This window comes from Ovis aries, chromosome 20, assembly GCF_016772045.2.
Source record: "Ovis aries strain OAR_USU_Benz2616 breed Rambouillet chromosome 20, ARS-UI_Ramb_v3.0, whole genome shotgun sequence".
NCBI lineage: Eukaryota > Metazoa > Chordata > Mammalia > Artiodactyla > Bovidae > Ovis > Ovis aries.
In genome coordinates, this window is record NC_056073.1 from 6,482,899 (window position 1) to 6,509,343 (window position 26,445).

The 26,445-nt window shown below is 40.1% G+C and overlaps 1 protein-coding gene across 50 annotated transcripts in view; it reads right to left on the reverse strand.

Annotated features, from left to right (window-relative positions):
- MLIP (muscular LMNA interacting protein) overlaps positions 1-26,445 on the reverse strand; it is a 297,548-nt gene that overhangs the window by 112,725 nt on the left and 158,378 nt on the right. For 30 of the 50 annotated variants that reach the window (XM_060403045.1, XM_060403066.1, XM_060403036.1 and 27 more), the window contains one exon: positions 17,885-19,438. In XM_060403045.1, coding sequence (XP_060259028.1) covers positions 17,885-19,438 — 1,554 coding nt within the window. The remainder of the gene's footprint in view (positions 1-17,884; positions 19,439-26,445) is intronic. The other 20 variants (XM_060403032.1, XM_060403073.1, XM_060403071.1 and 17 more) reach the window with 1 other exon arrangement.

Consider the following 26,445-nt stretch of genomic DNA (forward strand, 5'->3'; position numbering starts at 1 on the left):
GACATTGCTCTGGGTGCCAAGTTCAAGGTTCCTCTCACTCCAAAAGCTCCTGTCTCAGGCAGCCTCCCCACCGGCCCCAAAGCTGTGGGAACTGGCACACAGCACCGGGCTGTCTGCATCCCCTGCAAGCAAACCAAAGGGTCTACAGAAGAAGACAGAGCAATCAAGTAAAATAAAAAATGCCAGGGACAGAAGAAGCAACGCTTCGGCCCCTTCGAGCCCTGAGTCTCTCTGTTGACCTGGTACAGTGAGCCCCCTACATACGAACAAGTTCCGTTCCAAGAGCGCATTGGTAAGTTCAGTTTGTTTGTACTCCAACTAAGTTAGCCTAGATACTCAACTGACACATTTGGCTATACAGTACTGTACTATAATAGGTTTGTAATACTTTTCATACAAATAAAATGCACATTAAAAACAAACACAAAAAATGAAACATTTTCAAATTTACAGTACAATACCTTGAAAGGTTCAGTAGTACAGTACAACAGCTGGGATATAGGGGCTGCCATGAACATTCACATCTTTCAAAGGTCGAAACCTGAAGGTTCATAGGTAGGGGACTTAACTGTACTACTACAGTCTCCAGAAAATAACATATTTAGATTAAGGATTGAAGCAAAATACCACCTCAACATGGAAAATAAGAGCTGACAATCTATAACAATCCCTATAACTAAACAAGCATTAAGCAAAGGCTATGTGGTGAGTTCAGATGACTCATCCAAGACCACAGCCTATATAGAATCTAAAAGATCTGGAATTCAGGTCCACCAGGCCTATATTTCTCAATAAGATATCTTCTTCCAAGGAATATCTAAACAGATAAATAATGCACAAAAAATGTTATTAATACTCCACAGTGGTTTTGTGGGATTTAATTGCAACAATGGTTGCAATAATAACTAACACTACAAGCTAGGTAACCTCTAGAAGCTTACTGTGTATTATCTCCCTGAGTTATCAAAACAAACCTATGACGTAGATACTATATTACGTTCACTTTATATATGGAAACTAAAAGGCTTCCCTAATGGCTCAGTTGGTAAAGAATCCGCCTGCAATGCAGGAGACCCCGGTTCCACTCCTGGGTCATCAAGATCCTCTGGAGACGGGATAGGCTACCCACTCCAGTATTCTGGCCTGGAGAATTCCATGGACTAAGTCGGACATGACTGAGTGACTTTCACTTTCACTTCAAAGCAGAGAGACGTTAAGAAAGAACTTTTCTAAGGTCGCTAGCTACTAAATCATAGCTGGGATTTGGACATGGGTGCTCCAGGTCAACGGCCATGACTCATCTACCATAGGACCTCACCTCATCTTCCAGGGTGCATAATTATTTATAACCTTTGCTCTCCTATCCTCAGCTGCTCTAAAGAATATAGCTGAAAAGCTTGGTCAGAGCAATATCTTGCTATTATATGCATAATGCCACATAATATTAGAATCAGAAGTGAAATTGAAGGCAATTTAGTTCAACCCCCTTAGCCAAAGCATGAATCTCTTTGATCCTTTGTTCAGCCATACCTCCTAAGGTAGCACATTTAGTTCTGTTAAAATTAGTACAAAATTCTCCGTTATATTGAAACAAAATATGCTTCTGCTAATTTACTCCTAGAGGACATTGGTCCTTTTTTTCCCTGTTTGACTAAGAACTCTCTTCTGTGTGATGGTTATACTGCTGTTTCTATCAACCTTTTCCTTACTGATCCTCAACTGAAGAACTCCACTATCATTTTCCTCTGTCAATATTCCTTTAACATTTTTAAATTTTAATTTTGATTTTATATTAGAGTATACTTGATTTACAGTGTTGTATTTAAAAAATGATACAAATGATCTTATTTACAAAACAGAACCAGATTGACAGAATTTGAAAACATTTATGTTTACCAAATTCTGTTTACCAAATTCAAAAATTTATGTTTACCAAAGGGGAAAAGTGCGGGGAAGGATAAATTAGGAGTGTGGGATTAACATATACACACTACCATATGTAAAATTTTTAAAGATATGTTTAACTAGGTGTATTTTTAACACAAGGCAGAATATCATCATCATTTACATGATACTGACAATAAACTCAATTAATACAGTGAAGATAATAATCATAGGAATTGTCTCCTTGGTTTTTGTCGTATGTTTAGAATACAGAAGAGAGTGAAACTGAAGTCATTTTATATATTATTGGATCACAGTGACTATGCTATAGCCTAAAATTCCTAATTCTTTCATCTCTTTTTTAAAATTAGTTTATTTTAACTGGTGGCTAATTACTTTACAATATTGCGGTGGTTTTGCCATACATCGACATGAGTCAGCCACGGGTGCACAGGTGTCTCCTCATCCAGAACTCCCCCTCCAACTCACTCCCCACCCCCATGGAGAACAGTGTGGAGAGGCCTTAAAAAACTGGAAACAGAACTGCCATACAACCCAGCAATCCCACTGCTGGGCATACACCCAGAGGAAACCAGAACTGAAAGAAATACATGTACCCCAGTGCTCATTGCAGCACTGTTTACAATAGCTAGGACATGGAAGCAATCTAGATGTTCACTGGCACATGAATGGATAAGGAAATTGTGGTACACAGACACAATGGAATATTACTCTTTCATCTCTCTTTAACATTTGGTTTATATTTGGTGTGTCATCGTAAACTGTGAAGATAATAATTTTATGTTATTTCATGAACCATTTTTATCTTCATTCAAGTCACAAATTAAGGATAGAAAGCTCTTGCCTACTGGATTCTGCCAACCTGGTGGGCATCGATCCATCTTGTAAATTTACTTGGATACAGCAGTCCAACTAACAGAGTCATTCAACAAATTATTATTGAGTATCTGCTCTGTCACGTGTATTGTTCTAAATATTAGAGATTCAGCAGTAAACAAAACTCACAAGACTTTACTCTCTAGAGTTGCTATCTCATTGAACTGAAACAAACAAACAATAAATAATTAATAAAGAAAAGTCTTAGATAAACAATATTCAGAAAATTAAAGTAAAATGATGAGATAGGGAGTGATCTCAAGGATGCTTTGGATTAAGCATTCAGAACAAGTGGGAATTCACAGGAATACATCACTAGACCTCTAATAGGTCTAGTGGAAGATAGGAAAAAAGGAAGATATCTTTCCTCGTTCATGATATCATGAGAGACATCACAAAAGCTGGAAACTGGAAGGCATTCAACAAACGTCTATTGCTTTAAGAAAATCTCTCACTTCCAGTTATAGTTGTTTTTGTAAATATTCACAAACTAAGAATTTGCCATAATATTCAGAATTTACCTTGGAATTTTGTGTGAAAAAAAATTGCTTGCTTCTTTTTTCTGGTAAATCTCTTCCATAATTTACAAAAGTTTTGCAATAGAAGTCAAAATTTCATCTTTCTTTTTATGTGATACAATTTTTCTAGACCAGGAGATTATACTTCTTTACAGCAACCAGATGTCCTTTCTCGTACTTCATCCATCTGGAGTGTTATGCATCTCTAAGATATACGTTCCCTTCATGGATCAAGGCAAACTGGATATGGTAAAGTAGGAAAGAGCAAGATTGAATATCAACATATTAAGAATCAAGGGAGTTCCAGAAAAACATCTATTTTTGTTTCGTTGACTATGCCAAAGCGCTTGACTCTGTGGATCACAACAAACTGGAAAGTTCTTAAAGACAACCCTACCTATTTCCTGAGAAATCTGTGTGCGGGTCAAGAAGCAACAGTCAAAACGAGACATGGGACAATGGACTGCTTCAAACAGGGAAAGGAGTGCGTCAAGGCTGTATACTGTCACCCTGTTTATTTAACTTATATGCAGAGTACATCAAGCGAAATGCTGGGCTGGATGAATCACAAGCTGGAGTCAAGACTGCCTGGAGAAATATCAATAACCTCAGACATGCAGATGACACCACCTTTATGGAAGAAATGCAAAAGGGCAAAATGGCTGTCTGAGGAGGCCTTACACATAGCTCAGAAAAACAGAAGCTAGAGGCAAAGGAGAAAAGAAAAGATATCATTTGAATGCAGAGTTCCAAAGAATAGCAGAGAGAGAAGAAAGCCTTCCTCAGTGATCAATGCAAAGAAATAGAGGAAAACAATAGAATGGTAAAAACTAGAGATTTCTTCAAGAAAATTAGAGATACCAAGGGAATATTTCATGCAAAGATGGGCACAATAAAGGACAGAAATGGTATGGATCAAGACAAGCAGAAGATATAAAGAAGAGGTGGCAAGAATACATAGAAGAACTACAGAAAAAGGATCTTCATGACCCAGATAACCATGATGGTGTGATCATTCACCTAGAGCCAGACATCCTGGAATGAGAAGTCAACTGGATCTTAGGAAGCATCACCATGAACAAAGCTAGTGGAGGTGATGGGATTCCAGTTGAACTATTTGAATTCCTAAAAGATGATACTGTGAAAGTGCTGCACTCAATATGCCAGCAAATTTGGAAAACTCACCAGTGGTCACAGCACTGGAAAAGGTCACTGTTCATTCCAATCCTAAAGAAAGGCAATACCAAAGAATGCTCAAGCTACCACACAATTGCACTCATCTCTCACGCTAAGTAAGGCTCACAATTCTCCAAGCCAGGCCTCAACAGTACGTGAACCATGAACTTCCAGATGTTCAAGCTGGATATAGAAAAGGCAGAAGAACCAGAGATCAAATTGCCAACATCCACTGGATCATAGAAAAGCAAGAGAATTCCAGAAAAACATCTATTTCTGTTTTATTGATTTTGCCAAAGGCTTTAACTGTGTAGGTCACAACAAACTGTGGAAAGTTCTGAAAGATGTGGGAATACTAGACCACCTTACTTGCCTCCTGAGAAACCTGTATGCAGGTCAAGAAGCAACAGTTAGAACCGGACATGGAACAACAGACTGATTCCAAATTGGGAAACGTCAAGGCTATATATTTTCACCCTGCTTATTTAACTTATATGCAGAGTATATCATGCGAAATGCCAGGCTGGATGAAGCACAAGGTGGAATCAAGATTGCCAGGAGAAATAATGACCTCAGATATGCAGATGACACCACCCTTAAGGCAGAAAGTGAAGAGGAACTATAGAGCCTCTTGATTTGGAAAAGCTGGCTTAAAATGCAACATTCAAAAAACTTAGATCATGGCATCTGGTCCCATCACTTCATGGCAAATAGATGGGGAAACAGTGGAAACAATGACAGATTTTATTTTCTTGGGTTCCAAAATCACTGCAAATGGTGACTGAAGCCATGAAATTAAAAGATGCTTGTTCCGTAGAAGAAAAGCTATGACCAAGCTGCTCCTGCTGCTGCTAAGTTGCTTCAGTCATGTCTGACTCTGTGTGACCCCAGAGATGGCAGCCCACCCAGCTCTCCCGTCCCTGGGACTCTCCAGGCAAGACAGCATATTAAAAAGCAGAGACATTACTTTGCCAACAAAGGTCTGTCTAGTTAAGGCTATAGTTTTTCCAGTAGTCATGTATGGATGTGAGAGTTGGAATATAAAGAAAGCTGAGCACTGAAGAATTGATGCTTTTGAACTGTGATGTTGGAGAAGACTCTTGAGAGTCTCTTGGATTGCAAGAAGATCCAACCAGTCCATCCTAAAGGAGATCAGTCCTGAATATTCATTGGAAGGACTGATGTTGAAGATGAAACTCCAATACTTTGGCCACCTGATATAAAGAACTAACTCATTAAAAAGACTCTGAGGCTAGGAAAGGTTGAAGGTGGGAGGATAAGGGGACAACAGAGGATGAAATGGTTGGTTGGCATCACTGACTCGATGGACATGAGTTTGAGCAAGCTCCAGGAGTTGATGGTGGATAGCAAAGCTTGGTGTACTGCAGTCCATGGGGTTGCAAAGAATCTCACATGACTAAGCAACTGAACTGAACTGAACTGAATGGCAGAAAGTGAAGATAAACTAAAGAGCCTCTTAATGAAGGTGAAAGAGAAGAGTGAAAAAGCTTGCTTGAAACTCAACATTAAGAAAACTAATGGCATCTGGTCCAATTACTTCATGGCAAATATATTGGGAAAAGGTGGAAACAGTGAAAAATTTTATTTTCTTGGACCCCAAAATCACTGCAAATGGTGAGTGCACCTATGAAATTAAAAGACACTTGCTCCTTGGAAGAAAAGGCATGACAAACCTAGACAGCATAGACATCATTTTGCCAACAAAGGTGCATATAGTCAAAGCTACGGTTTTTCTAGTAGTCATGTATAGATTGTGAGAGTTGGACCATAAAGAAGGCTGAGCACAGAATTGAAGCTTTCGAACTGTGGTGCTAGAAAAGACTCTTGATTGTCCCTTGGACTCCAAGGAAATCAAACCAGTGAATCCTAAAGGAAATAAGTCTTGAATATTCATTGTAAGGACTGAGGCTGAAGTTGAAGTTCCAGTACTTTGGCTACCTGTTGAGAAGAGCCAGCACTTTTGAACAGACCCTGATGCTGGGAAAGACCAAAGGCAAAAGGAGAAAGGGGCAGCAACAGAGGAGATGGCTAGATAGCATCACTGACTCTTACTGCCATAACAGATGCCTTTTATGTTCACTATATTTCTTCTGTGTTTTCTTAACAATATTCTAATTTGGAACATATTTCTTCTTCAGCATTTCAAGGCTTCCAGGTATTAAATCAAATATATTGATTTAATATATTTCAGTTTAAAATTACAAATCCCTCCAATCACTGTTATTGTAACTCAAATAATAATAATAGGCTGTAATATTACAGACTGAAATCACCATTAACAAATCATACAAGGTAGAACCAACTAGGCTGACTGTGAATCCAGCAAAAAATTCAATGATAACTATTATTTCTCTTCAATTTGGAATCTATGGTTTCAGCCATCATTCAATAAATATTTCTTAAATATCTACTACATGACAGGTGCAGGGCAAAGTTTAGGTTTAAAAAAAGAACTGGTATTTTGCATGCAAGTTTATCAGAGCTAATTCTATTTATAGGCAATGCTAGATATTGCCACATAAATCCTGGGTATGAAGATGAGGATGGCAAGAACACCCTTCCCCTTCAGAAAATATTTCCCACCACTATTGCCACCATCACCCCTTCATTGCCTGTGTGTGTGTGTGCATGCTAAGTCACTTCAGTTGTGTCAGAGTTTTGCGACCCTATGGATTGTAGCCTGCCAGGTTCTTGTGTCCATGGGACTCTCCAGGCAATAATACTGGAGTGGATTGCCATGCCCTCTTCCAAGGTATCTTCCCAACTCAGAGTTCGAACCTGTGTCTCTTACATCTCCTGCATTAGCAGGCAGGTTCTTACCACTAGTGCCACCTGGGAAGCCCAGGTAAAAGTGTTAGTCACTCAGTTGTGACCAACTCTGTGGACCCTATGGACTGTAGCCCACCAGGCCCTTCTGTCCATGAGCTTTCCCAGGCTAGAACACTGGAGTGGGTAGCCATTCCCTTCTCCAATGGATGTTCCTGACCCAGGGATTGAACCCAGGTCTCCTGCATTGTAGGCAGATTCTTTAGTGTCTGAGCCAGCAGGGAAGCCAGCAACCCCCATCACTGACACGTTAAATTCACCACAGGCTCTAGTAATAAAGAGCTATGTGACCTCAAAACAAACTGTGCTACTTGCCTTGAGAATCAGGGATTTGAACTTATGATTATGTTTTAAGTACAGTCTGAGAGCATCATTCCAAATGTATGCCTCCTGCTCCTCAGGGACTATGTTTACACTGCCCTAGTTAGAGTCTCCCTGAGTCGAAAGCTCAAGCCAAGCCCTGATCCAATCCACAGAAGAAGGCTGCCCAGACACGTCCATTACATCTGAATCACTGGCAGAACACAAGGTCCACACTGAGGCTGATAACTGAAGTGCTGTGGGTGGGGCAGGCTGGCTGTGCACAACGGCCAGGCAGAGAAGGTGCAAGCTACCAGGAGAAGTTCCCCGGACAGTTCTTCCCAGGTCCCTTCTCCATGGCCGATTTATTTTTTTGTGTTTCTAGCAAGTGTATAGCATTTATTTTATTGCATTACAAGATTCTGCCATCCTTATTAGCCTCACAGGTCATTTAGAGGAGAGATTTTATATTATTTCCAACACCTAGTACCAACCTGGCAAAGAACAAATGTTCAGCAAATATTTGTTGACTTAAATTGAAGTATTTAATTAAAAATTACAGTAAGATTCAAGAGGTATAAAAAAAACCCAAAATTTTAATTCCTCATCTGCTGTTCAAGTCTTAGAAAAGTTTCTTTGAGTTAAATTGCACAATCATCCCTTAGTAAACATGCAAAACTCCCTGAGGAGTAAAAAAGGGCTTTGGTCAATCATTGTCACTTGAGTGTGAATCCTTCCTAGGATGAGCTGGGAAAAGCTAGCTAAAGAGAAGCAAAAGAATGGGGTACAGAATTGGTTAGTTCTGAGCTATCAGGGGTGTGACAGTCGTGAAAACCTAGAATCCCCAGAAAGGTGCCAAGGTGGAGGAGGTGGAGGAGAAGACAGTGAGACAAAAACAGAAAAAGGAAACAGAAAGATATGCATGTCTAGGCCCAGCCATTTTAATGACATTTTACATACAGATGGCTTTGATCATGGCTGAATGTTTGCTAATCTACCTACAAAATATACCCAGAAATATTATCTTCTCCTTCACTGCCACCAGAGCCACCATCATCCGTCACTCCCCCACCCCCAGGTGGTTGCAGTAGCTTCCTAAGGTCTCCTGTTTTCCCTCTCACCCTCTAACGGTCACAGCACAGCAGCCAGATAGATTGAATTGTGTCAAATGAATGAAACTGGGTCATTTGTAGAGATGAGGATGGACCTAGAGACTGGTGTACGGAGTGCCACAAAGAGAAAAACAAACACTTTTCATATTAAATATAGTGAAATGTATAAGTGGAATCTAGAAAAGTGGTACAGATGATCTAATTTGCAAGGCAGAAATAGAGACAGACACAGAAAACAAATATATGGACACCAAGTGGGGAAGGGGGGTAGGAAGAATTGGGAGATTGGGGTTGACGTATATATACACTACTGATAGGTATAAGATACAAAACTAATGAGAACCTATTGTATAGCAAAGGGAACTCGACTCAGTGCTATGTGGTGACCTAAATGGGAAGGAAATTTTAAAAAAGAGGGTTTATATATGTATACGTGCGACTTCCCAGGTGACTTAGTGGCAAAGAATCTGCCTGCAGTGCAGAAGACATGGGTTCTGTCACTGAGTCAGGAAGATTCCCTGCAGAAGAAAATGACAACCCTCTCCAGTATTCTTGCCTGGGAAATCCCATGGACAGAGGAACCTTGTGTGGGCGATAGTCCATGGGGTCGAGAAGAGTCAGACTTCACTTAGTGACTAAACAACAACAACATGTCTATGTATAGCTGATTCACTCTGCTGTACAGCAGAAACGGACACAACATTGAAAAACAACTACACTCCAGTAAGAATTGAATAAATTTACAAAATAAAACATTCCAATGGTTTCCTGACTTACTCAAGTTAAACATCAAAAGTTTAGCATAGTAAAGAGTCCGAAATGCAGTACTTAGATGCAATCTCAAAAACGACAGAATGATCTCTGTTCATTTCCAAGGCAAACCATTCAATATCACGATAATCGAAGTCTATACCTCAACCAGTAACACTGAAGAACCTGAAGTTGAACGGTTCTATGAAGACCTACAAGACCTTTAGAACTAACACCCAAAAAAAGATGTCCGTTTCATTATAGGGGATTGAAATGCAAAAGTAGGAAGTCAAGAAACACCTGGAGTCAAGGCAAAGTTGGCCTTGGATACAGAATGAAGCAGGGCAAATCTAACAGTTTTTCCAAGAGAACACTTTGGTCATAGCAAACACCCTCTTCCAACAACAAAAGAGAAGACTCTACACATAGACATCACCAGATCGTCAACACTGAAATCAGATTGATTATATTCTTTGCATCCAAAGATGGAGAAGCTCTATACAGTCAGCAAAAAAAAACAAGACCAGGAGCTGACTGTGGCTCAGATCATGAACTCCTTATTGCCAAATTCAGACTTATATTGAAGAAAGTAGGGAAAACCACTAGACCATTCAGGTATGACCTAAATCAAATCCCTTATGATTATACAGTGGAAGTGAGAAATAGATTTAAGGGACTAGATCTGATAGAGTGCCTGATGAACTATGGACAGAGGTTCGTGACACTGTACAGGAGACAGGGATCAAGATCATCCCCAAGAAAAAGAAATGCAAAAAAAGCAAAATGGCTGTCTGGGGAGGCCATACAAATAGCTGTGAAAAGAAGAGATGCCAAAATCAAAGGAGAAAAGAAAAGATATACCCATCTGAAAGAAGAGTTACAAAGAATAGCAAGGAGAGATAAGAAAGCCTTCCTCAGCAATCTATGCAAAGAAATAGAGGGAAACAACAGAATAGGAAAGACTAGAGATCTCTTCAAGAAAATTAGAGATACCAGGGGGAGCATTTCATGCAAGGATGGGCTCAATAAAGGACAGAAATGGTATGGACCTAACAGAGCAGAGGATATTAAGAAGAGGTGGCAAGAATGCATAGAAGAACTATACCAAAAAGATCTTCATGACCCAGATAAGCACAATGGTGTGATCACTCACCTAGAGCCAGACATCCTGGAATGTGAAGTCAAGTGGGCCTTAGGAAGTATCACACGAACAAAGCTAGTGGAGGTGATGGAATTCCAGTGGAGCTATTTCAAATCCTGAAAGATGATGCTATTAAAGTGCTGCACTCAATATGCCAGCAAATTTGGAAAACTCAGCAGTGGCCACAGGACTGGAAAAGATCAGTTTTCATTTCAATCCCAAAGAAAGGCAATGCCAAAGAATGCTCAAACTACCACACAATTGCACTCATCTCACATGCTAGTAAAGTAATGCTCAAAATTCTCCAAGCCAGGCTTCAGCAATACGTGAACCGTGAACTTCCAGATGTTCAAGCTGGTTTTAGAAAAGGCCGAGGAACCAGAGATCAGATTGCCAACATCCGCTGGATCATCGAAAAAGCAAGAGAGTTCCAGAAAAACATCTATTTCTGCTTTATTGACTATGCCAAAGCCTTTGACTGTGTGGATCACAATAAACTGTGGAAAATTCTGAAAGAGATGGGAATACCAGACCACCTGACCTGCCTCTTGAGAAACCTATATCCAGGTCAAGCAGCAACAGTTAGAACTGGACATGGAACAACAGCCTGGTTCCAAATAGGAAAAAGAGTACAAGGCTGTATATTGTCACCCTGCTTATTTAACTTATATGTAGAGTGCTGCTACTGCTGCTAAGTCACTTCAGTCGTGTCTGACTCTATGCGACCCCATCCCTGGGATTCTCCAGGTAAGAACACTGGAGTCGGTTGCCATTTCCTTCTCCAATGAGTGAAAGTGAAAAGTGAAAGTGAAGTCGCTCAGTCGTGTCCGACTCTTAGCGACCCCATGGACTGCAGCCCACCAGGCTCCTCCATCCATGGGATTTTCCAGGCAAGAGTACTGGAGTGGGGTGCCATTGCCTTCTCCGTATATGCAGAGTACATCATGAGAAACACTGGGTTGGAGGAAGCCCAAGCTGCAATGAAGACTGCTGGGAGAAATATCAATAACCTCAGATACACAGATGATACCACCCTTATAGCCGAAAGTGAAGAGGAACTAAAAGCCTCTTGATGAAAGTGAAAGAGGAGAGTGAAAAAGTTGGCTTAAAGCTCAACATTCAGAAAACTGAAATCAATGGCATCCGGTCCCATCACTTTATGGCAAATAGATGGGGAAACAGTGGAAAGAGTGGCTGACTTTTTCTGAGCTCCAGAATCACTGCAGATGGTGACTGCAGCCATGAAATTAAAAGACGCTTACTCCTTGGAAGGAAAGTTATGACCAAACTAGACAGCACATTAAAAAGCAGAGATATTACTTTGTCGACAAAGGTCCGTCTAGTCAAGGCTATGGTTTTTCCAGTTGTCATATATGGAGGTGAGAGTTGGACTGTGAAGAAAGCTGAGTGCTAAAGAATCGATGCTTTTGAACTGTATTGTTGGAGAAGACTCTTAAGAGTCCCTTGGATTGCAAGGAGATCCAACCAGTCCATCCTAAAGGAAATTAGTCCTGGGTGTTCATTGGAAGGACTGATGTTGAAGCTGAAATTCCAATATTTTGGCCACCTGATGTGAAGAGCTGACTCATTTGAAAAGACCCTGATGCTGGGAAAGATTGAAAGCAGGAGGATAAGGGACGACAGAGGATGAGATGGTTGGATGGCATCAATGACTCTATGGACATGAGTTTGGGTAGACTCCGGGAGCTGGTGATGGACAGGGAGGCCTGGCGTGCTGTGGTTCATGGGGTCGCAAAGAGTTGGACACGACTGTGTGCCTGAACAGAACTGAACTGAACTGTGCTAAATATTTTGTGATAATTTATAAGGGAAGAGGATCTGGAAAACACCATATATATATATATATATATATATATATATGTATATATATATATATATATATACACACACACACTGAATCACTTTGCTGTACATCTGAAACTAACACAATATTGTAAATCAACTATGCATCAGTAAAAATAAATAAATTAAAATAAAATAAAATACATTGAAGACTTAGAAGTGGTTCACAAGTCTTCACAGGACCAAGCTCTCCCAGTTGCATCTCCCTCTGACAACCTCAGCTTCCCCCACTCACTCTACTTTCGCCACACCGGCTCCCTATCTGTTCTTTGTACTGGCCCGGTGGTCTGCGGCCTTAGGAATTTTTCCTGACTATACTCTTTCAAGAAGCATCACCTCCACGGATGTTGCCCTCGCAAAGAAACCTATCTGCATCACCCAATATAAATTTATGAAAACCACCACCTCTTGCCCTGATAGACTTTTCTCCATACCATTTATGGTCTTCTCATAGACAAGAAAATTTACTAATTGAGGAGGGAGGGTCATTTCTCTCTCATCGTAGATTGTAAATGTTCTTCCAGCAGACTTTTTGTGCAATGTTGGTTCAACATCTTCACAACTTTGAAAGGTATACATAATAAGCACTCAATACATATTGACTGCAGGAAAGAGTGATTTGTGTTGAGCCCAGATTAACCATTTTTCCTCATGGAGATACATTTCATACTGTTTGTTTCCCAGATTACATGAGGATCAGCAGAAATGGAGAAAGTCACATAGAAGCTTACCACCAAGTTTCCAGTGTGATATATTTGGAAATGTCATGATGCCTCAAAGGAATAAGAGTTTATAAATAAAACATCAGCTATAAAAGTTCACGAAATATCAAAAAGCTCCCAAATGATTATCTAAATAAGCTATGTGCCCAGATAGCATTCAGGCCAGGGCAGCCATACCACTGGACCCTCACAGAGCTACAGACCATCATCAGTGAGGGGCAAAATGAATGAGCTTTTGATATAATGACCATCCCAAATTTCCATGTGGAATGCCATGATAACCCACTAGGAGAAAAATATAAACTATTTTACAAGTGAAGGCCAAATATATTAGAAGCCCAAATACAACTCTGTGGATTAGCTTTCTGATATTCAGGCTTTCTCAAGGCGAAAAGAAAGGTCTCCAGCAATACACATGTTGATCAAAGAGCCGTGGGAGCAACATTTAAGGAGACACACATCCTGTCTAGGGCCATGATTATAATGTAAAGTAATATTTTCAACCATATCTGAAATTAAAATATAGCCATTACATTATATAGACTCAGAACCTTCAGACTCTATGAGAAAGAAATATCAAACACGTCTTATCCCTGAATTTAGCTCAGCATTATCCAGCTGTTCCATTTTATTTTCATATCAAAGGAGAATAGGGCCCAGGCTTGGAGCTAATACCTTCCAAGCACTGATGTTTTAATTTGATCATCTTCTGTATTATAGGACCACTCTCCTTTTGGGATCTGGCACTGAGGGAAGCTGATCTAAATCTGAAACTCTTTGACTTCAAAGAGCGTTCTGTGCTCAAGTTAGAACCACAGTGGAAAGAGCCAGATAAGAAACTCCATAAAAACACAGAAATTATTTGATATCCCGAAGCTTTTGTCTATTTTCTGTCAATCTATAAAATAATCTTACCAATTTAAGCAAAGCTAGTCAAATATCAAAATAAACTGGGAATTGAGGTAAGCTTTATCTCTTCCAGTATCCATCAGTGTTCATTTTAAAGAACTTTTTATACTCAAGTATATATATATATGTGTGTGTGTGTATATATACACATATATATATATATATAGGGATTCCCTGGTGGCCCAGATGGTAAAGAGTCTGCCTGCAATGCGGGATACCCAGGTTCAGTCCCTGGGTCAGGAAGATCCCCTGGAGAAGGACATGGCAACCCACTCCAGTATTCTTGCCTGAAGAATCCCATGGACGGAGGGGAATGGTAGGCTACAGTCCATAGGGTTGCAAAGAGTCGGACATGACTGAGCAATTTCACTTTACTCTCTTTCATACACACACACACACACACACACACACACACGGGCTGATTTTTACCTAGAGAATTAATAGCAAAAAAAAAAAAAACCAAGGAGGAAATAAATATGATAAAGGAGAGTGTTATTCAAGAGAAACTAATTTTTCAGAAGTTATTATAAATTTTATCCATTATATGAAACATTTTTATTCTCAAAGAAACAGATAAAAATGGATAAATTATAACCACTCTTCGTATTTTAATACAGTTCACCAAATTTTATCATGCATTTCTATAAGCTTGAATTATATGAACTTGGAAATAAAGAAATTAAACAGGAATAAATAAAGCAAATGCCAAGAATTCTTCAATACTGGGAGTAGTAAGTGAGCTGTGGAGGAAAAGATCATTGAAAAACTTGATTTTAGGACAAAAAGATTTTATCAGAACTCCCTTCAGGGTCATCCTCTTTCAACTCTTCAAAAACAGGACGAAACATAAACAAAGCAGCTGCTGCTGCTGCTAAGTCGCTTCAGTCATGTCCAACTCTGTGCAACCCCATAGACGGAAGCCCACGAGGCTACCCCGTCCCTGGGATTCTCCAGGCAAGAACACTGGAGTGGGCTGCCATTTCCTTCTCCAGTGCATGAAAGTGAAAAGTGAAAGTCAAGTTGCTCAGTCATGTCTGACTCTTCGCGACCCCATGGACTGCAGCCTACCAGGCTCCTCCGTCCATGAGATTTTCCAGGCAAGAGTACTGGAGTGGGGTGCCATGGCCTTCTGCAGAGTGAACCACAAACAGAAACTCTCTAAAGAAGCCAGTGGAGTAAAACTACTTTTCACAAAGGTAAAGAATAATTTAAGTATAATGCAGTGTGGTTTAAGAGAGAATTATCAATAAACTTAGGAAAAGGTAATGTTTAAATCACCAGGTTTTTCTTTAATACATCACAAGTGAATTCCATAACAACATATATGTATTGAAAAAATAACCATCAGCTCATTTACTTCAAATAAACCACTTTTTCAAATTTAGAATTAGGGTAAAAGATTTCTTCTATCCCACTTGCTTTTTAAAATAGAAGGACCTCATAATCTGGAAAAACACATTTTAAAATGATCCAAATATATCAACTGATCATTCTAATCATCATCTCATGATGATCTCCTTCCTAAGAATTAATAAATCAGGCTAAAATTATAATGAATATGAGTTATTGCTTTGTTGCAGTAAATCTCAGTTTTAAAAAAATGGCTTCAAGATTCGGTAGACTTCAATTAATATAAATGTCATCTCAGCATAAGACACATTACCTGAGCAAGCTATTCATTGAACAACAGTTTCTTAGCACAGAGAATGGAGAAAATAATACAACCAATCTTTTACGGTCATAACACAATTAACAGACATAGTCTCTTCTAATTAAATTTTAACTGTTTTGTGTAATTACTATGATGGTTCATGATTCACAGAGAGTATTTGATCTCTGTTACTGTAATTATCATTGCTGTTATCACTAGTTGATGATAAGACCAGCATTCTTATGTGTCCACATACATTCACCTGGGACCATCTTCTGTATATTTGGTCAGGTCGTTTAACATTTCTGAAATGCCAACTGTTTTCCTCTTCATTAAGCTAAATCCTAAACACTGGAACATAAATGTTCCAACATTTCCAACATTTATGATAACGTACCTCACTAACCATATCCCATAATAATATTCTCTGAATTCAGTGAACTTTTATACCTAATCTGTATTATACTGTTAATATTGCCTTGTCCTTGTTTTCTAGGTTTACTGTAAATTTACTAAGTCTCTACAGTTCCTCCACATCATATATATATATGTATGCGTGCATGCGTACTAAGTTGCTTCAGTTGTACCCAACCCTTTGTGATCCTACGGACTGTACCCTACCAGACTCCTCTGTCCATGGGATTCTCCAGGCAAGAATACTGGAATGGGTTGTCCTTTCCTTCTCCAGGGGTCTTCTGACCCAGGGATATAACCCACATCTGTTTCCTGCATTGGCAGGAGGGTTCTTGACCACTAGCGCCACCTGGGAAGCTCATATATATGTATGCTTTTCTGCTAAATAAAATTTGTTTTTTAAGGCAAAGGATTATCTCTTCCTTAAAAATAAAACACACATCCTCTAAAAAGCTAGTATAGTGGTGGGCATACAGTAGATGTCTAATGCACGCATTTTAAGGTGAATCATACTGTAACCTTAATAGGTTAAGATCTTGTTAACACAAGGTCACGTGGCTCTTTCATCTGTCCCATGATTAGTTCAGCACCCCGACAGTGATAGAATTGAACACAGTCTCCATGGAATCCACCTGGATCCTCTAATGGTGTCATTTCAACGTACTGAACTGAAAACCCCAATCCCTTTCTAAATACAGGCACTTTCACAATTTTATTTCATGTGTATAATAATGACTGGATTCTAGGCTATCTATCTAACCACAGACAAACTCTACATCCTAAGTTACATGGGAACAGCTGGGAAGCTGCCAGAGGTGCCATTCTAGAGCAGAGGTGCCTTCTTCCAGGACAAATGAACCATGAATGCTGTGGGTAACTCCTTCAAATGTTTCCCTTCTCATATTAAAACAGATGCTGATCCATATCCTTGTTCAGCAGGTTATATCGGAGCATTTAAAAGTCAATATTTCTCCTCTCTTAATTCTATTTCCCTATACCCAGCCTGTCCACTCTTTTTGTATTTTATAATCATTACGTATTTAGTGTTTAGAATAAAGCAAGTAATTTTCACATACAAAGGAAATTTCTATTCTATTTTCCCATATATATTAATATATAACTAAATACATATTGATTTAGCTTGAGGTTTATGGAAAGCTATAAAGAAATCAACATTGTAGAAAGGGAAAAAATTAATAATAATAGATAAATGCCAGCAAAGGAAATAGAAAGTTTTCAAATTGACTTTGCAATCATTTGGGGCTTGACATATAAAATTCTGTTTTACATTAATCCTATCTACTATTCTATCAGTTCAGGATATCTTGGTGGATAATACGGTTCATGTTATTAAATAAATCATAAATGTATCATATTCACAAATCTCATCTAACTGCTCTAAATTCCATCTTTGGGATCAATAACATAACTCATTATGCCTGGGAAAAAAATGCCCTTAAGGCCATAGATATAAAAAGTTAGCATAAGAGGATTTGCAAAATCAAAGAGGTTTTCAGAAACATGCACAATTTTAAACAGATTATAGTTCATCCACACATTCAGCTACACCAAGTCTTATATCCTCTTGCACTACCTCCTTGTAGGAGCAGAATGAATATCATAATCATTGATTTTCCCCTGGAAAAAAATTCTTCTATTTTCAAAAGCAGCATGCACCATGCAACGTGCAAAAGAAATACCTTGGGTTTCTTATTCTCAGGGCCTGCTGACATGGGCAATGCACAGGGTGAACTCAGCTCCTTGGTTCTTGTGAGAGAGAAGGGAGGTGACAGAGCTGAGACAGATGACCTGTGGTCAGATATAGAGCTTTCGGATTTTCCAAGTCTTGAAGGCAGGGTAAGATTTGGGTGCAGGGCAGAGGGACTGAGCCTGTGTGCTTTTGTGGGAGGATTAGCCAGGGGGAGAGCAGAGGACCCGAGATGGGGAAGAGAGGCAGAGCTGGAGCTGGAGACAGGGGCTGGGGGTGGAGTAGACAGAGTCTGCCCTTGGCCAGACACTGGTGCTTGCGCGCTCTTAGATCGGTTTATCAGGTTTGAAAGAGCTGGGGACGGATGGTAGCGTCTCTCTGGTGAGGAGAGCCTAGCCCTTGGGTTAGTGGGAGGAGACACAGAAGACGATGTGGAGGAAGGTGATGTATAAGCATGCGAGCAGATATCCCTGGGCTTTCCCGGGCTTCTGGGGTCAGCATCCTGTCTGCCTTTGGAAGACAGGGGAGAAAAGCTTGGAGGGACGGGAGGCAGACCCACAGAGCTGGAGGTACCGGTTTGCAGCTGGGAAGTCACTGGGCTGCTCTTCAGAGTTGGGGGTGGCATTTTCTCTACAATCACAGAAGCGAAGCTGCTACTGCCCTGTTTGGGGGTAGAAAGGGCCGATGCCTGGGGAGGGGGTGTAGCTTTGGCGGGAGAAGGAAAGGGGAAGGATGGCTGGCTGAGGTCGGAAACTGGGTTTTCCCTTTGTTCTGGAGACCCTGATCGCAGGGAGCAACTTGAGAGGGATTTCTTAGGTGTGGGTGAGGTTTGTTTGACTTTTTGATCAAGCGTGAGCGTGGAGGAAGCCAGGGAGTTGAGAGAGAAGGTGGGACAGGAGGCCGGGGAGAGGGGCCTTTGGTGAGAAGGGCTGGACTTCAGGATGGCGGTGAGGACGGAAAGCCTGGAGGGCACCGGGGGTTTCACCCCTGACCTCGAGAGGCTCGCGCTGGAGGACGCTTGGCTACAGACCGTGGAAGAGGAGCCGTGGAAAGGGGAGGGGAAAGCTCTGGGACTCGGCGAGAGCGAGTGCGTGACGATGCGGACGGGGATGTAGGAGGCTGCACTCGGCTTCAGAGAAGCACCGGAGGCTGGTGAAGAAGAGGCTCTCGGACTCTCTTTGGGACTAAGGCCGTTCGAGTTGACTGTCTTCTTGAGGACTTCAGAAGTCTGCCCCAGGTTTTGCTGTGCTGTGCTTGGACTGGATGAAGGAGAACCTGATAACTGAGCGGGTTGGGGGACCTGTGACGTCGAGGACGTGCCCTTCGGTGCAAAAAAGGGTGCAGAGTGAGCGGAAGTTTGAAAGTACGTGGTTGTTTCTTCCACCAGGGCCCCGTGGGCATCCAGCCTCCTCGAGTGGAACTCCTCCAGGACAGAGGCGCCGGCGAGCTCGCCTGGGGCAGGTGGTGTTTTCTGATTAGTTGGAGAAACAAAGGAGAAAGCAGGTGGTTTACAGGCAAGCTGCTCAGAGGTAGTGGGAGAAGTTAACTAGAGGAAAGAGAAATAGACAGGGTCATAGGACATCATTTGTGAAACTGTCAAGGCTTTCTTGTCACTCGTGCGTTTATGCAAACAGCCCTATTCGTTTACACAAAAGGAAGCCCTTAAACCTCCCCCCAAATGGAAGAAACTCAGTTTTACTAATGAGGCGTTTCTTTGAATTTGAAATAAAATATAAATAAATGGTGAACTCTTAGACACTAGATCTCATTTATTCCCTGGAATAAACATCGATATAAAAGGGTATTTGCATGTCTCCCTTTGGAAAGTAATTCATTGACAAAATCTAAAAGAGTTATCTTCTTTTGGAATTGGGTGATTTGAAAAGATTTAAATCATCCTTAATATAAATTTCAAAATGCACTTTGGAAAAGGAAATAGCTTTTCTTCCATTGTAAGACTATACACCATAATATGATAAAAATGATTACAATATTTCAAAAAGTTTAACACATTTTGTTTAAAATTCTAAAAACTTAGACTTTTCCTATACATTGTAAACCTGAAAATAATGGCCAGAATTCAAAGGATACAGCACCCAACATCGACATACAGTGATAAATTGAGAATGAAAGCCAAGGGTGAAATAGGGATGGAGTTTTAGCTTATGAAAAATATTTTCCCTAATTACTTGTCAGAATGAACAGTTAACAAATGATGTGAGTTATGCTGGAAGGAATGAATAGATAAGCAGAGTACTTTACAAATGCAATTTGCCTGAAACAATGCAATTCACCAATCCACATCAAATAAAATGAAAATAAAGAAATAATGTCCAAAAGTAGTTAGGGAGAGCCCATAAAATAACTGGGATCTGTATTCTTGTGCTATTTTTTTTAGTTATCCAGTATTTTAAGACAAGTACTGAAATTATAAATGATTCTAAAGCCAAATCTTTTAAAGAGCAGTTTCCTTTCAAAATTATTGAATGGACTCTATCAGTCCATAAGGGAAAGGAAAATATTTGTACCAAACAAAGAATTTAGAAAATATCTGTTATCAAAAATATTAATAAATATTTATTAAGTTATATATGTAGATATAATATGTAATAATATTATATATATTGCAGTATATATCAGAAAAGCTTACAACCATAATAGTTAACTTAGCAAGAGCTTCATTTATAAACTCAGTAAAAGATACTTCTTGATTTTGCTTTTTAACATGTTAAAAAGGTGCCCATCAGACCGAATGCAAAGATTTTCACATCAGAGCTTTGAGTCCTAAAAATATTTAAAACTGATAAATGCAAACAACTCATCCAAAACTTATATGTTTCTGAATTAATGTACCCAAAATATTCCTTTCTTTTCATATGTAAATTCATTTGTAAATTTGAAACACAGAATTCTTGCCACATAAATAATTTTTGAGTAATTTTGGCATGTAACCCAGAATATCTGAAAATCAGGAATAATTGAAAATCAAGCAGAATTCAATAAAACTGAGATAGAAAGTTTAACAACCTCCTCACATAAGTTCTACTTAGAAACAATTCTGCTTATCCATTGTTTATAAAACCAACTCATAAGATAGCTGTAAGTGAAAGTTCTCTGTTTCCAATGATTGATCTCTTCTCACAGAAGGAATGAAGAAATTTCAAGACTGTGTAGAGTCTCTTTTTATGTTATGCCATAGCTTTTGGTATAAAAAAAATTTTAATTAATCACAGCCACAAAAATCCCATTACCTTTTCAGCCACGCTTCCAAATAAATTCATTTTATATAACAAACTCACTAATTCATCCTGATTATCCTGTTAAAATCACAGGACTGTGATTTTGAGGGTCTCCTCAGAAGAAAAGACTCTTCTCTCCAACTTCCTCAAGACCATAGCTTCTAATTACCAAACATTCTATTTCATGAAGTCCTGTCTTACCTAATATAAGTAATTCTAAAACTAAAGAACTAAGAAAAGTTCAAAGAGAAAGATTCTGAAGAGTCTAAGTATGTTTTTATTATATTTTTCTAATCAATGTATTAATAAGCATTTGCAATATATTTTTCTAATTTTATATTATCCTAATTTATACTAAAATAAAAATGTGGTACCATATTCTTATAAAATTCCCAGGAGAAGGCCTTTTGTAACGAAAAAGATTCATTTCTTGAGTTCCTCTTACTAATCAGTTTAAAAAAAAAAGGGGGGGGTGTAAAGACAGGAATAATTTTATGCAGAAAGAAAGGATGGATACCTGTCAAAATTTAGTCAGCTTACTCAGAATAGGCCTCTTATTTTGCCTCTCACCTGTAAACCCCTTACAGGGGATAATACAGAAGATCAATCCTGGGATTTCTTGGGAGGGAATGATGCTGAAGCTGAAACTCCAGTACTTTGGCCACCTTATGCGAAGAGTTGACTCATTGGAAAAGACTCTGATGCTGGGAGGGATTGGGGGCAGGAGGAGAAGGGGACGATGGAGGATGAGATGGCTGGATGGCATCACTGACTCGATGGACGAGTCTGAGTGAACTCCAGGAGCTGGTGATGGACAGGGAGTCCTGGCGTGCTGCGATTCATGGGGTCGCAAAGAGTCGGACACGACTGAGCGAGTGAACTGAACTGAACTGAACTGAAGATGCCTGCAAATTATTTCAACCCCTTCATCCTCCCCCATTAATACCCTCTGTTCTGTTCTCTAGGTCTGTTACTGATGGCTAATTCCTTCTCTCTCAAGCCTGTTCTCTGTCTTCTCCTCCATTTATTTTCTAACCTGACCTTTGTTGCTGCTGCTGCTGCTGCTAAGTCGCTTTAGCTGTGTCCGACTGTGCGACCCCATAGACGGCAGCCCACCAGGCTCCCCCATCCCTGGGGTAAAACTTCTCTAAAAACACCGCTGACCACGTTCTCTCATCCCCAGCTCTCTTCTGATTCCTTGAGACCCCCTCACCATACACTTCCTTCAAAATCATTTTCAAAGCTTTCTCCTAGAAAAGCTATCCTGAGCTCTGAATACATTCACAATAATCTGCATAACAGAGGATGCTTGCAATGTTCTGCTCTCATCAGGGGGATGATGTTAATCCTAAATCCACCCTTGGGTCCTGCATAATAGAAATCATCAGTTATTTGAACAACCAATCTCTGTAATAGAGCTGCCTTTGTCATTTTAGTAAGTCTAAAATTAACTGTTTCTCAGCACTATTCACAATAACCAACATATGGAAACAACCTAAATGTCCTTCAACAGATGAATGGATAAATGATACATATATAAAATGGAATACTGCTCAACCATAAAAAAGAATGAGAAATAACACCATCTGCAGCAGCATGGATGCAACTAGAGATTATCATACTAAGCAAGGAGAGTCAGAAAAAGAAAGATAATACCATCTGGTATCACTTACATGTGGAATCTAAAATACGACGCACGTGAACCTAACTTCAAAACAGAACCAGACTCCAGACATAGAAAACAGACTTGCGGATGCCAGAGGAGAAAGGTTTGGGGGAGAGACGAGTGGGAGACTGGGCTTAGCAGATACAAACTATTACAGGTAGGATGGATAAACAGGATCCAACTCTATAGCACAGAGAACTATATTCAGTATCCTATGATAAACCATAAAGGAAAAGAATTTGAAAAAATGTATATATATACATATGTGTGTGTGTGTGTATAATTGAATCATTTGGTTGTACTGTAGAAATTAATACATCATTGTAAATAAACAATACTTCAATAAAAATTAACAAATAAAATTAACTGCTTCTGTGTATATTCAGTTTTTCCCCAGTGTGTCCATGGATTCTGAAACATCAGACTCAAAGCCAGAGTGTCTGATCTGCTGCCTGATGTTCTGAATAGCTACGAAGATTTGAACCAGGTTGGTCCATACATATAGTTGTACTTGTAAGGCCGGACCCTGGGGGCCATGATGGGCCGCCCCTTCTCTCCCTCCCACAGGCCGGCGGGAGAAGTCCCTAACTGAAGAAGACTCCCAGATCCCGAGGACCAATGACAGCACACTTCGCCAGCTACAGCCACCCTACCCCAGCCCCTTCGAAGGACCTGTCAGCCTGCGATGCCTCGGCCTGGCGACCTATCCAAACCCCCGTCCATCTAGCCTGACCATCCCTGGCAACAAACCTATAAAAACCACCCCAACACAGTCCCCGGCACGGACTTCCTCGACCTGCCTCGTTTGGGTGCAGGAACCCCGCCCGGGAGTGCTTTCCCATTAAAGCCTGTTAGACCTCTTTTGGTGTCCTGGTCGTCTTTTACCTAACAGTACTCTTTCCCCTCAATCGATACAGTCATGCAAGGCAGAAACTTCTGATTCTCCCGTGTTCTCAGATGCAGTAATTAGATTATAACAGCTAGGTCTCCCAACATACCTACTACCCTGTCCTCTTCTCAGGGACAAACATTCATAGTGTCATCAACATGTCCCCATATCTACCATGAACCGATTGCTCCTTCACAACACAGCCCTTCTCTTATGACCCAGTCTCATCTCCCTCAACCCCTGCTAGTTTGCATTTTAGGTTTTAAAATTACTTTTTCAATCTCAACCTTTTGCAAGCACTGTCAACATTCTGTCTTGTTCTTTTGTAGATCCACTTGGCAAGCTGTTATTCTGAAATCAGTTCCACCAACTGTCCTTACGCTCCTTGATCTAGTTTACCTAAAGCTACTATTTTTAAAAACCTAACATAATCCTGTCAATTGGCAGGGCCACTGCACTTATTTATGAGTTTGTCCTGCATGAGGGTATCAACTGAGAATGAGAAAGACCTTTCCTGAATGAGGCAGAGGGGGTCCCTGTCTCTAGTTCACCCATGCCCTGGTGGATGGGCACCAACATAAACGTAAGCTCTTTAAATCTCAGCAGGGCTGTGTGCCACGCACCTTTGGTGTGGACTGTTTGGGATTTTTTTCCTTCTCTTATATTTTGACCTCAGCTTCCTCTCCTGTTCTAAACAACAGCCTTCAACAAAGTTAACACTCTCCACAAACCCTTTTCCCAACACCACCCTCACTGTATTCAATAGATGACCTAGGTTATTTTTATCTAAGGAAAATTGAGATTACCAGGAAAATTAAATTTTTCTAGAACTTTCTTTCACCCCTTTCATTCATTCTATGGAAACATAATGGACTTTCCCTTTTCAAAATGCAAATTCTCCACTGTGCTCTGCATTCCAGCAGCTTTTGTTTTCTCAGGGATACCATTTCATCAGTCCCCTGCCCTCCATAAGCTACATATCCATCTTGTTTTTTTTTTTTTTTTTTTACTGATTCACTCATCCTAAAAGCAGAATACTTACAGTCTTTAAAAAGTAATGACTATCATGTAGTGGACTGTAAAAATACCCACATTTTTCTACTCTTTTTATAAGAAAGGCAAAGTCTTTTTCTTCACTCACCGTTTAACTCAACTGGCCATATGACTTGTTTTGACCAGTGGGTCATTAGCAAATGTAATATAAGACATATTGAATTGAAAAGCACTTGTGGATTGGTGCTTGCTGAGTGGACAGCACCACCTTGATGTAAATGAGCCCAATTCCTCACAGCAAGAACTACAAGACCACATCTTAGTTAACCAGCCAGCAGCTGACCCAGAAGCCAACTGCAGGCACATCAAGAACCACAGGAAAGATCACCTGAATCTGACCCAGATCTGTAGAACCACCCAGCTAAACACAAACTGTTGGTCGATACATTTTTTTAGCTAAATAAATGGTTGCTGTTTGAAAACACAATTTTGGCACAGTTCATCAAGCAGCAAAAGCTAACATAAAAGCATGTGCACATACAAGGACCAAGTCCCGTGGCATCCATAAACACCCTATTCACAGGTCCACAGAGCTGTATTCTGAGCCACATCTGAATCTATATCTTTGTGTTGATTTCCTTATTTCTTGTGGCCAACAAATCCTAAAGTAACTTCCCACAGAAGCCCTCATCCACTGCCTTCATAATCCCCTCTTAATTATAGATGGAAACTGACTTGCTTCTAGCTAATCGAACCTGGCAAAGGATTTTACAGATGCATTTAAAGTTCCTAGTCAGGTGACTTTAACTTAATCAAACAGGAGATACTCCTGAGTAGGCATCACCTAATGCAATAGGGCAATCTGTTTCTTTAACTTTACCCTTTGGATTCTATTGCTTATGCTACAATATATTGCCAATAGCCGGAAATATACAGGAGAGCCCATTCTCAAGGCTCTTAACTTTAAAGGCATAACACTTTCCCATTCTTATAGAGACAAAAAGGGGCGGAACAGAGAATAACATCTATCTTGTTGGCAGTTTATAGGAACATCATGACCTGACCTATATGGACAGCTGCAAGAACAAAGGATTCCAACACCAAGAAGTTTGCAACAACTAACCACATTTCCTTCCTTTTTAGTATCGATTAAAAAAAAACTGAATACTAACTTGGGGAAGACAGTTCCTTGGAACAGTGGCTTGCCATCTTTTTGGTCAGCTCAGTTCAGTTCAGTTTAGTTGCTCAGTCGTCTCTCACTCTTTGCAACCCCATGGACTACAGCATGCCAGGATTCTCTGTCCATCACCAACTCCTGCAGCTTGCTCAAACGCACATCCACCAAGTCAGTGATGCCATCAAAAACCATCTCATCCTCTGTAGTCCCCTTCTCTGCCTGCCTTCAATATTTCTCAGCATCAGAGTCTTTACCAATGAGGCAGTTCTTTAGCATCAGGTGGTCGAAGTGTTGGAGCTTCTGCTCCTTCCAAAGAATATTCAGGAATTATTTCACTTAGGATGGACTGGTTGGATCTCCTTGCAGTCCAAGGGACTCTCAAGAGTCTTCTCCAACACCACAGTTCAAAAGCATCAACTCTTCAGCACTCAGCTTTCTTTATGGCCCAACTCTCACATCCATACATGACTACTGCAAAAACTATAACTTTGACTAGATGGACATTTGTTGGCAAAGTAATGTCTCTGCTTTGTAACATGCTGTCTAGCTTGGTCTTAGCTTTTCTTCCAAGAAGCAAATGTCTTTTAAT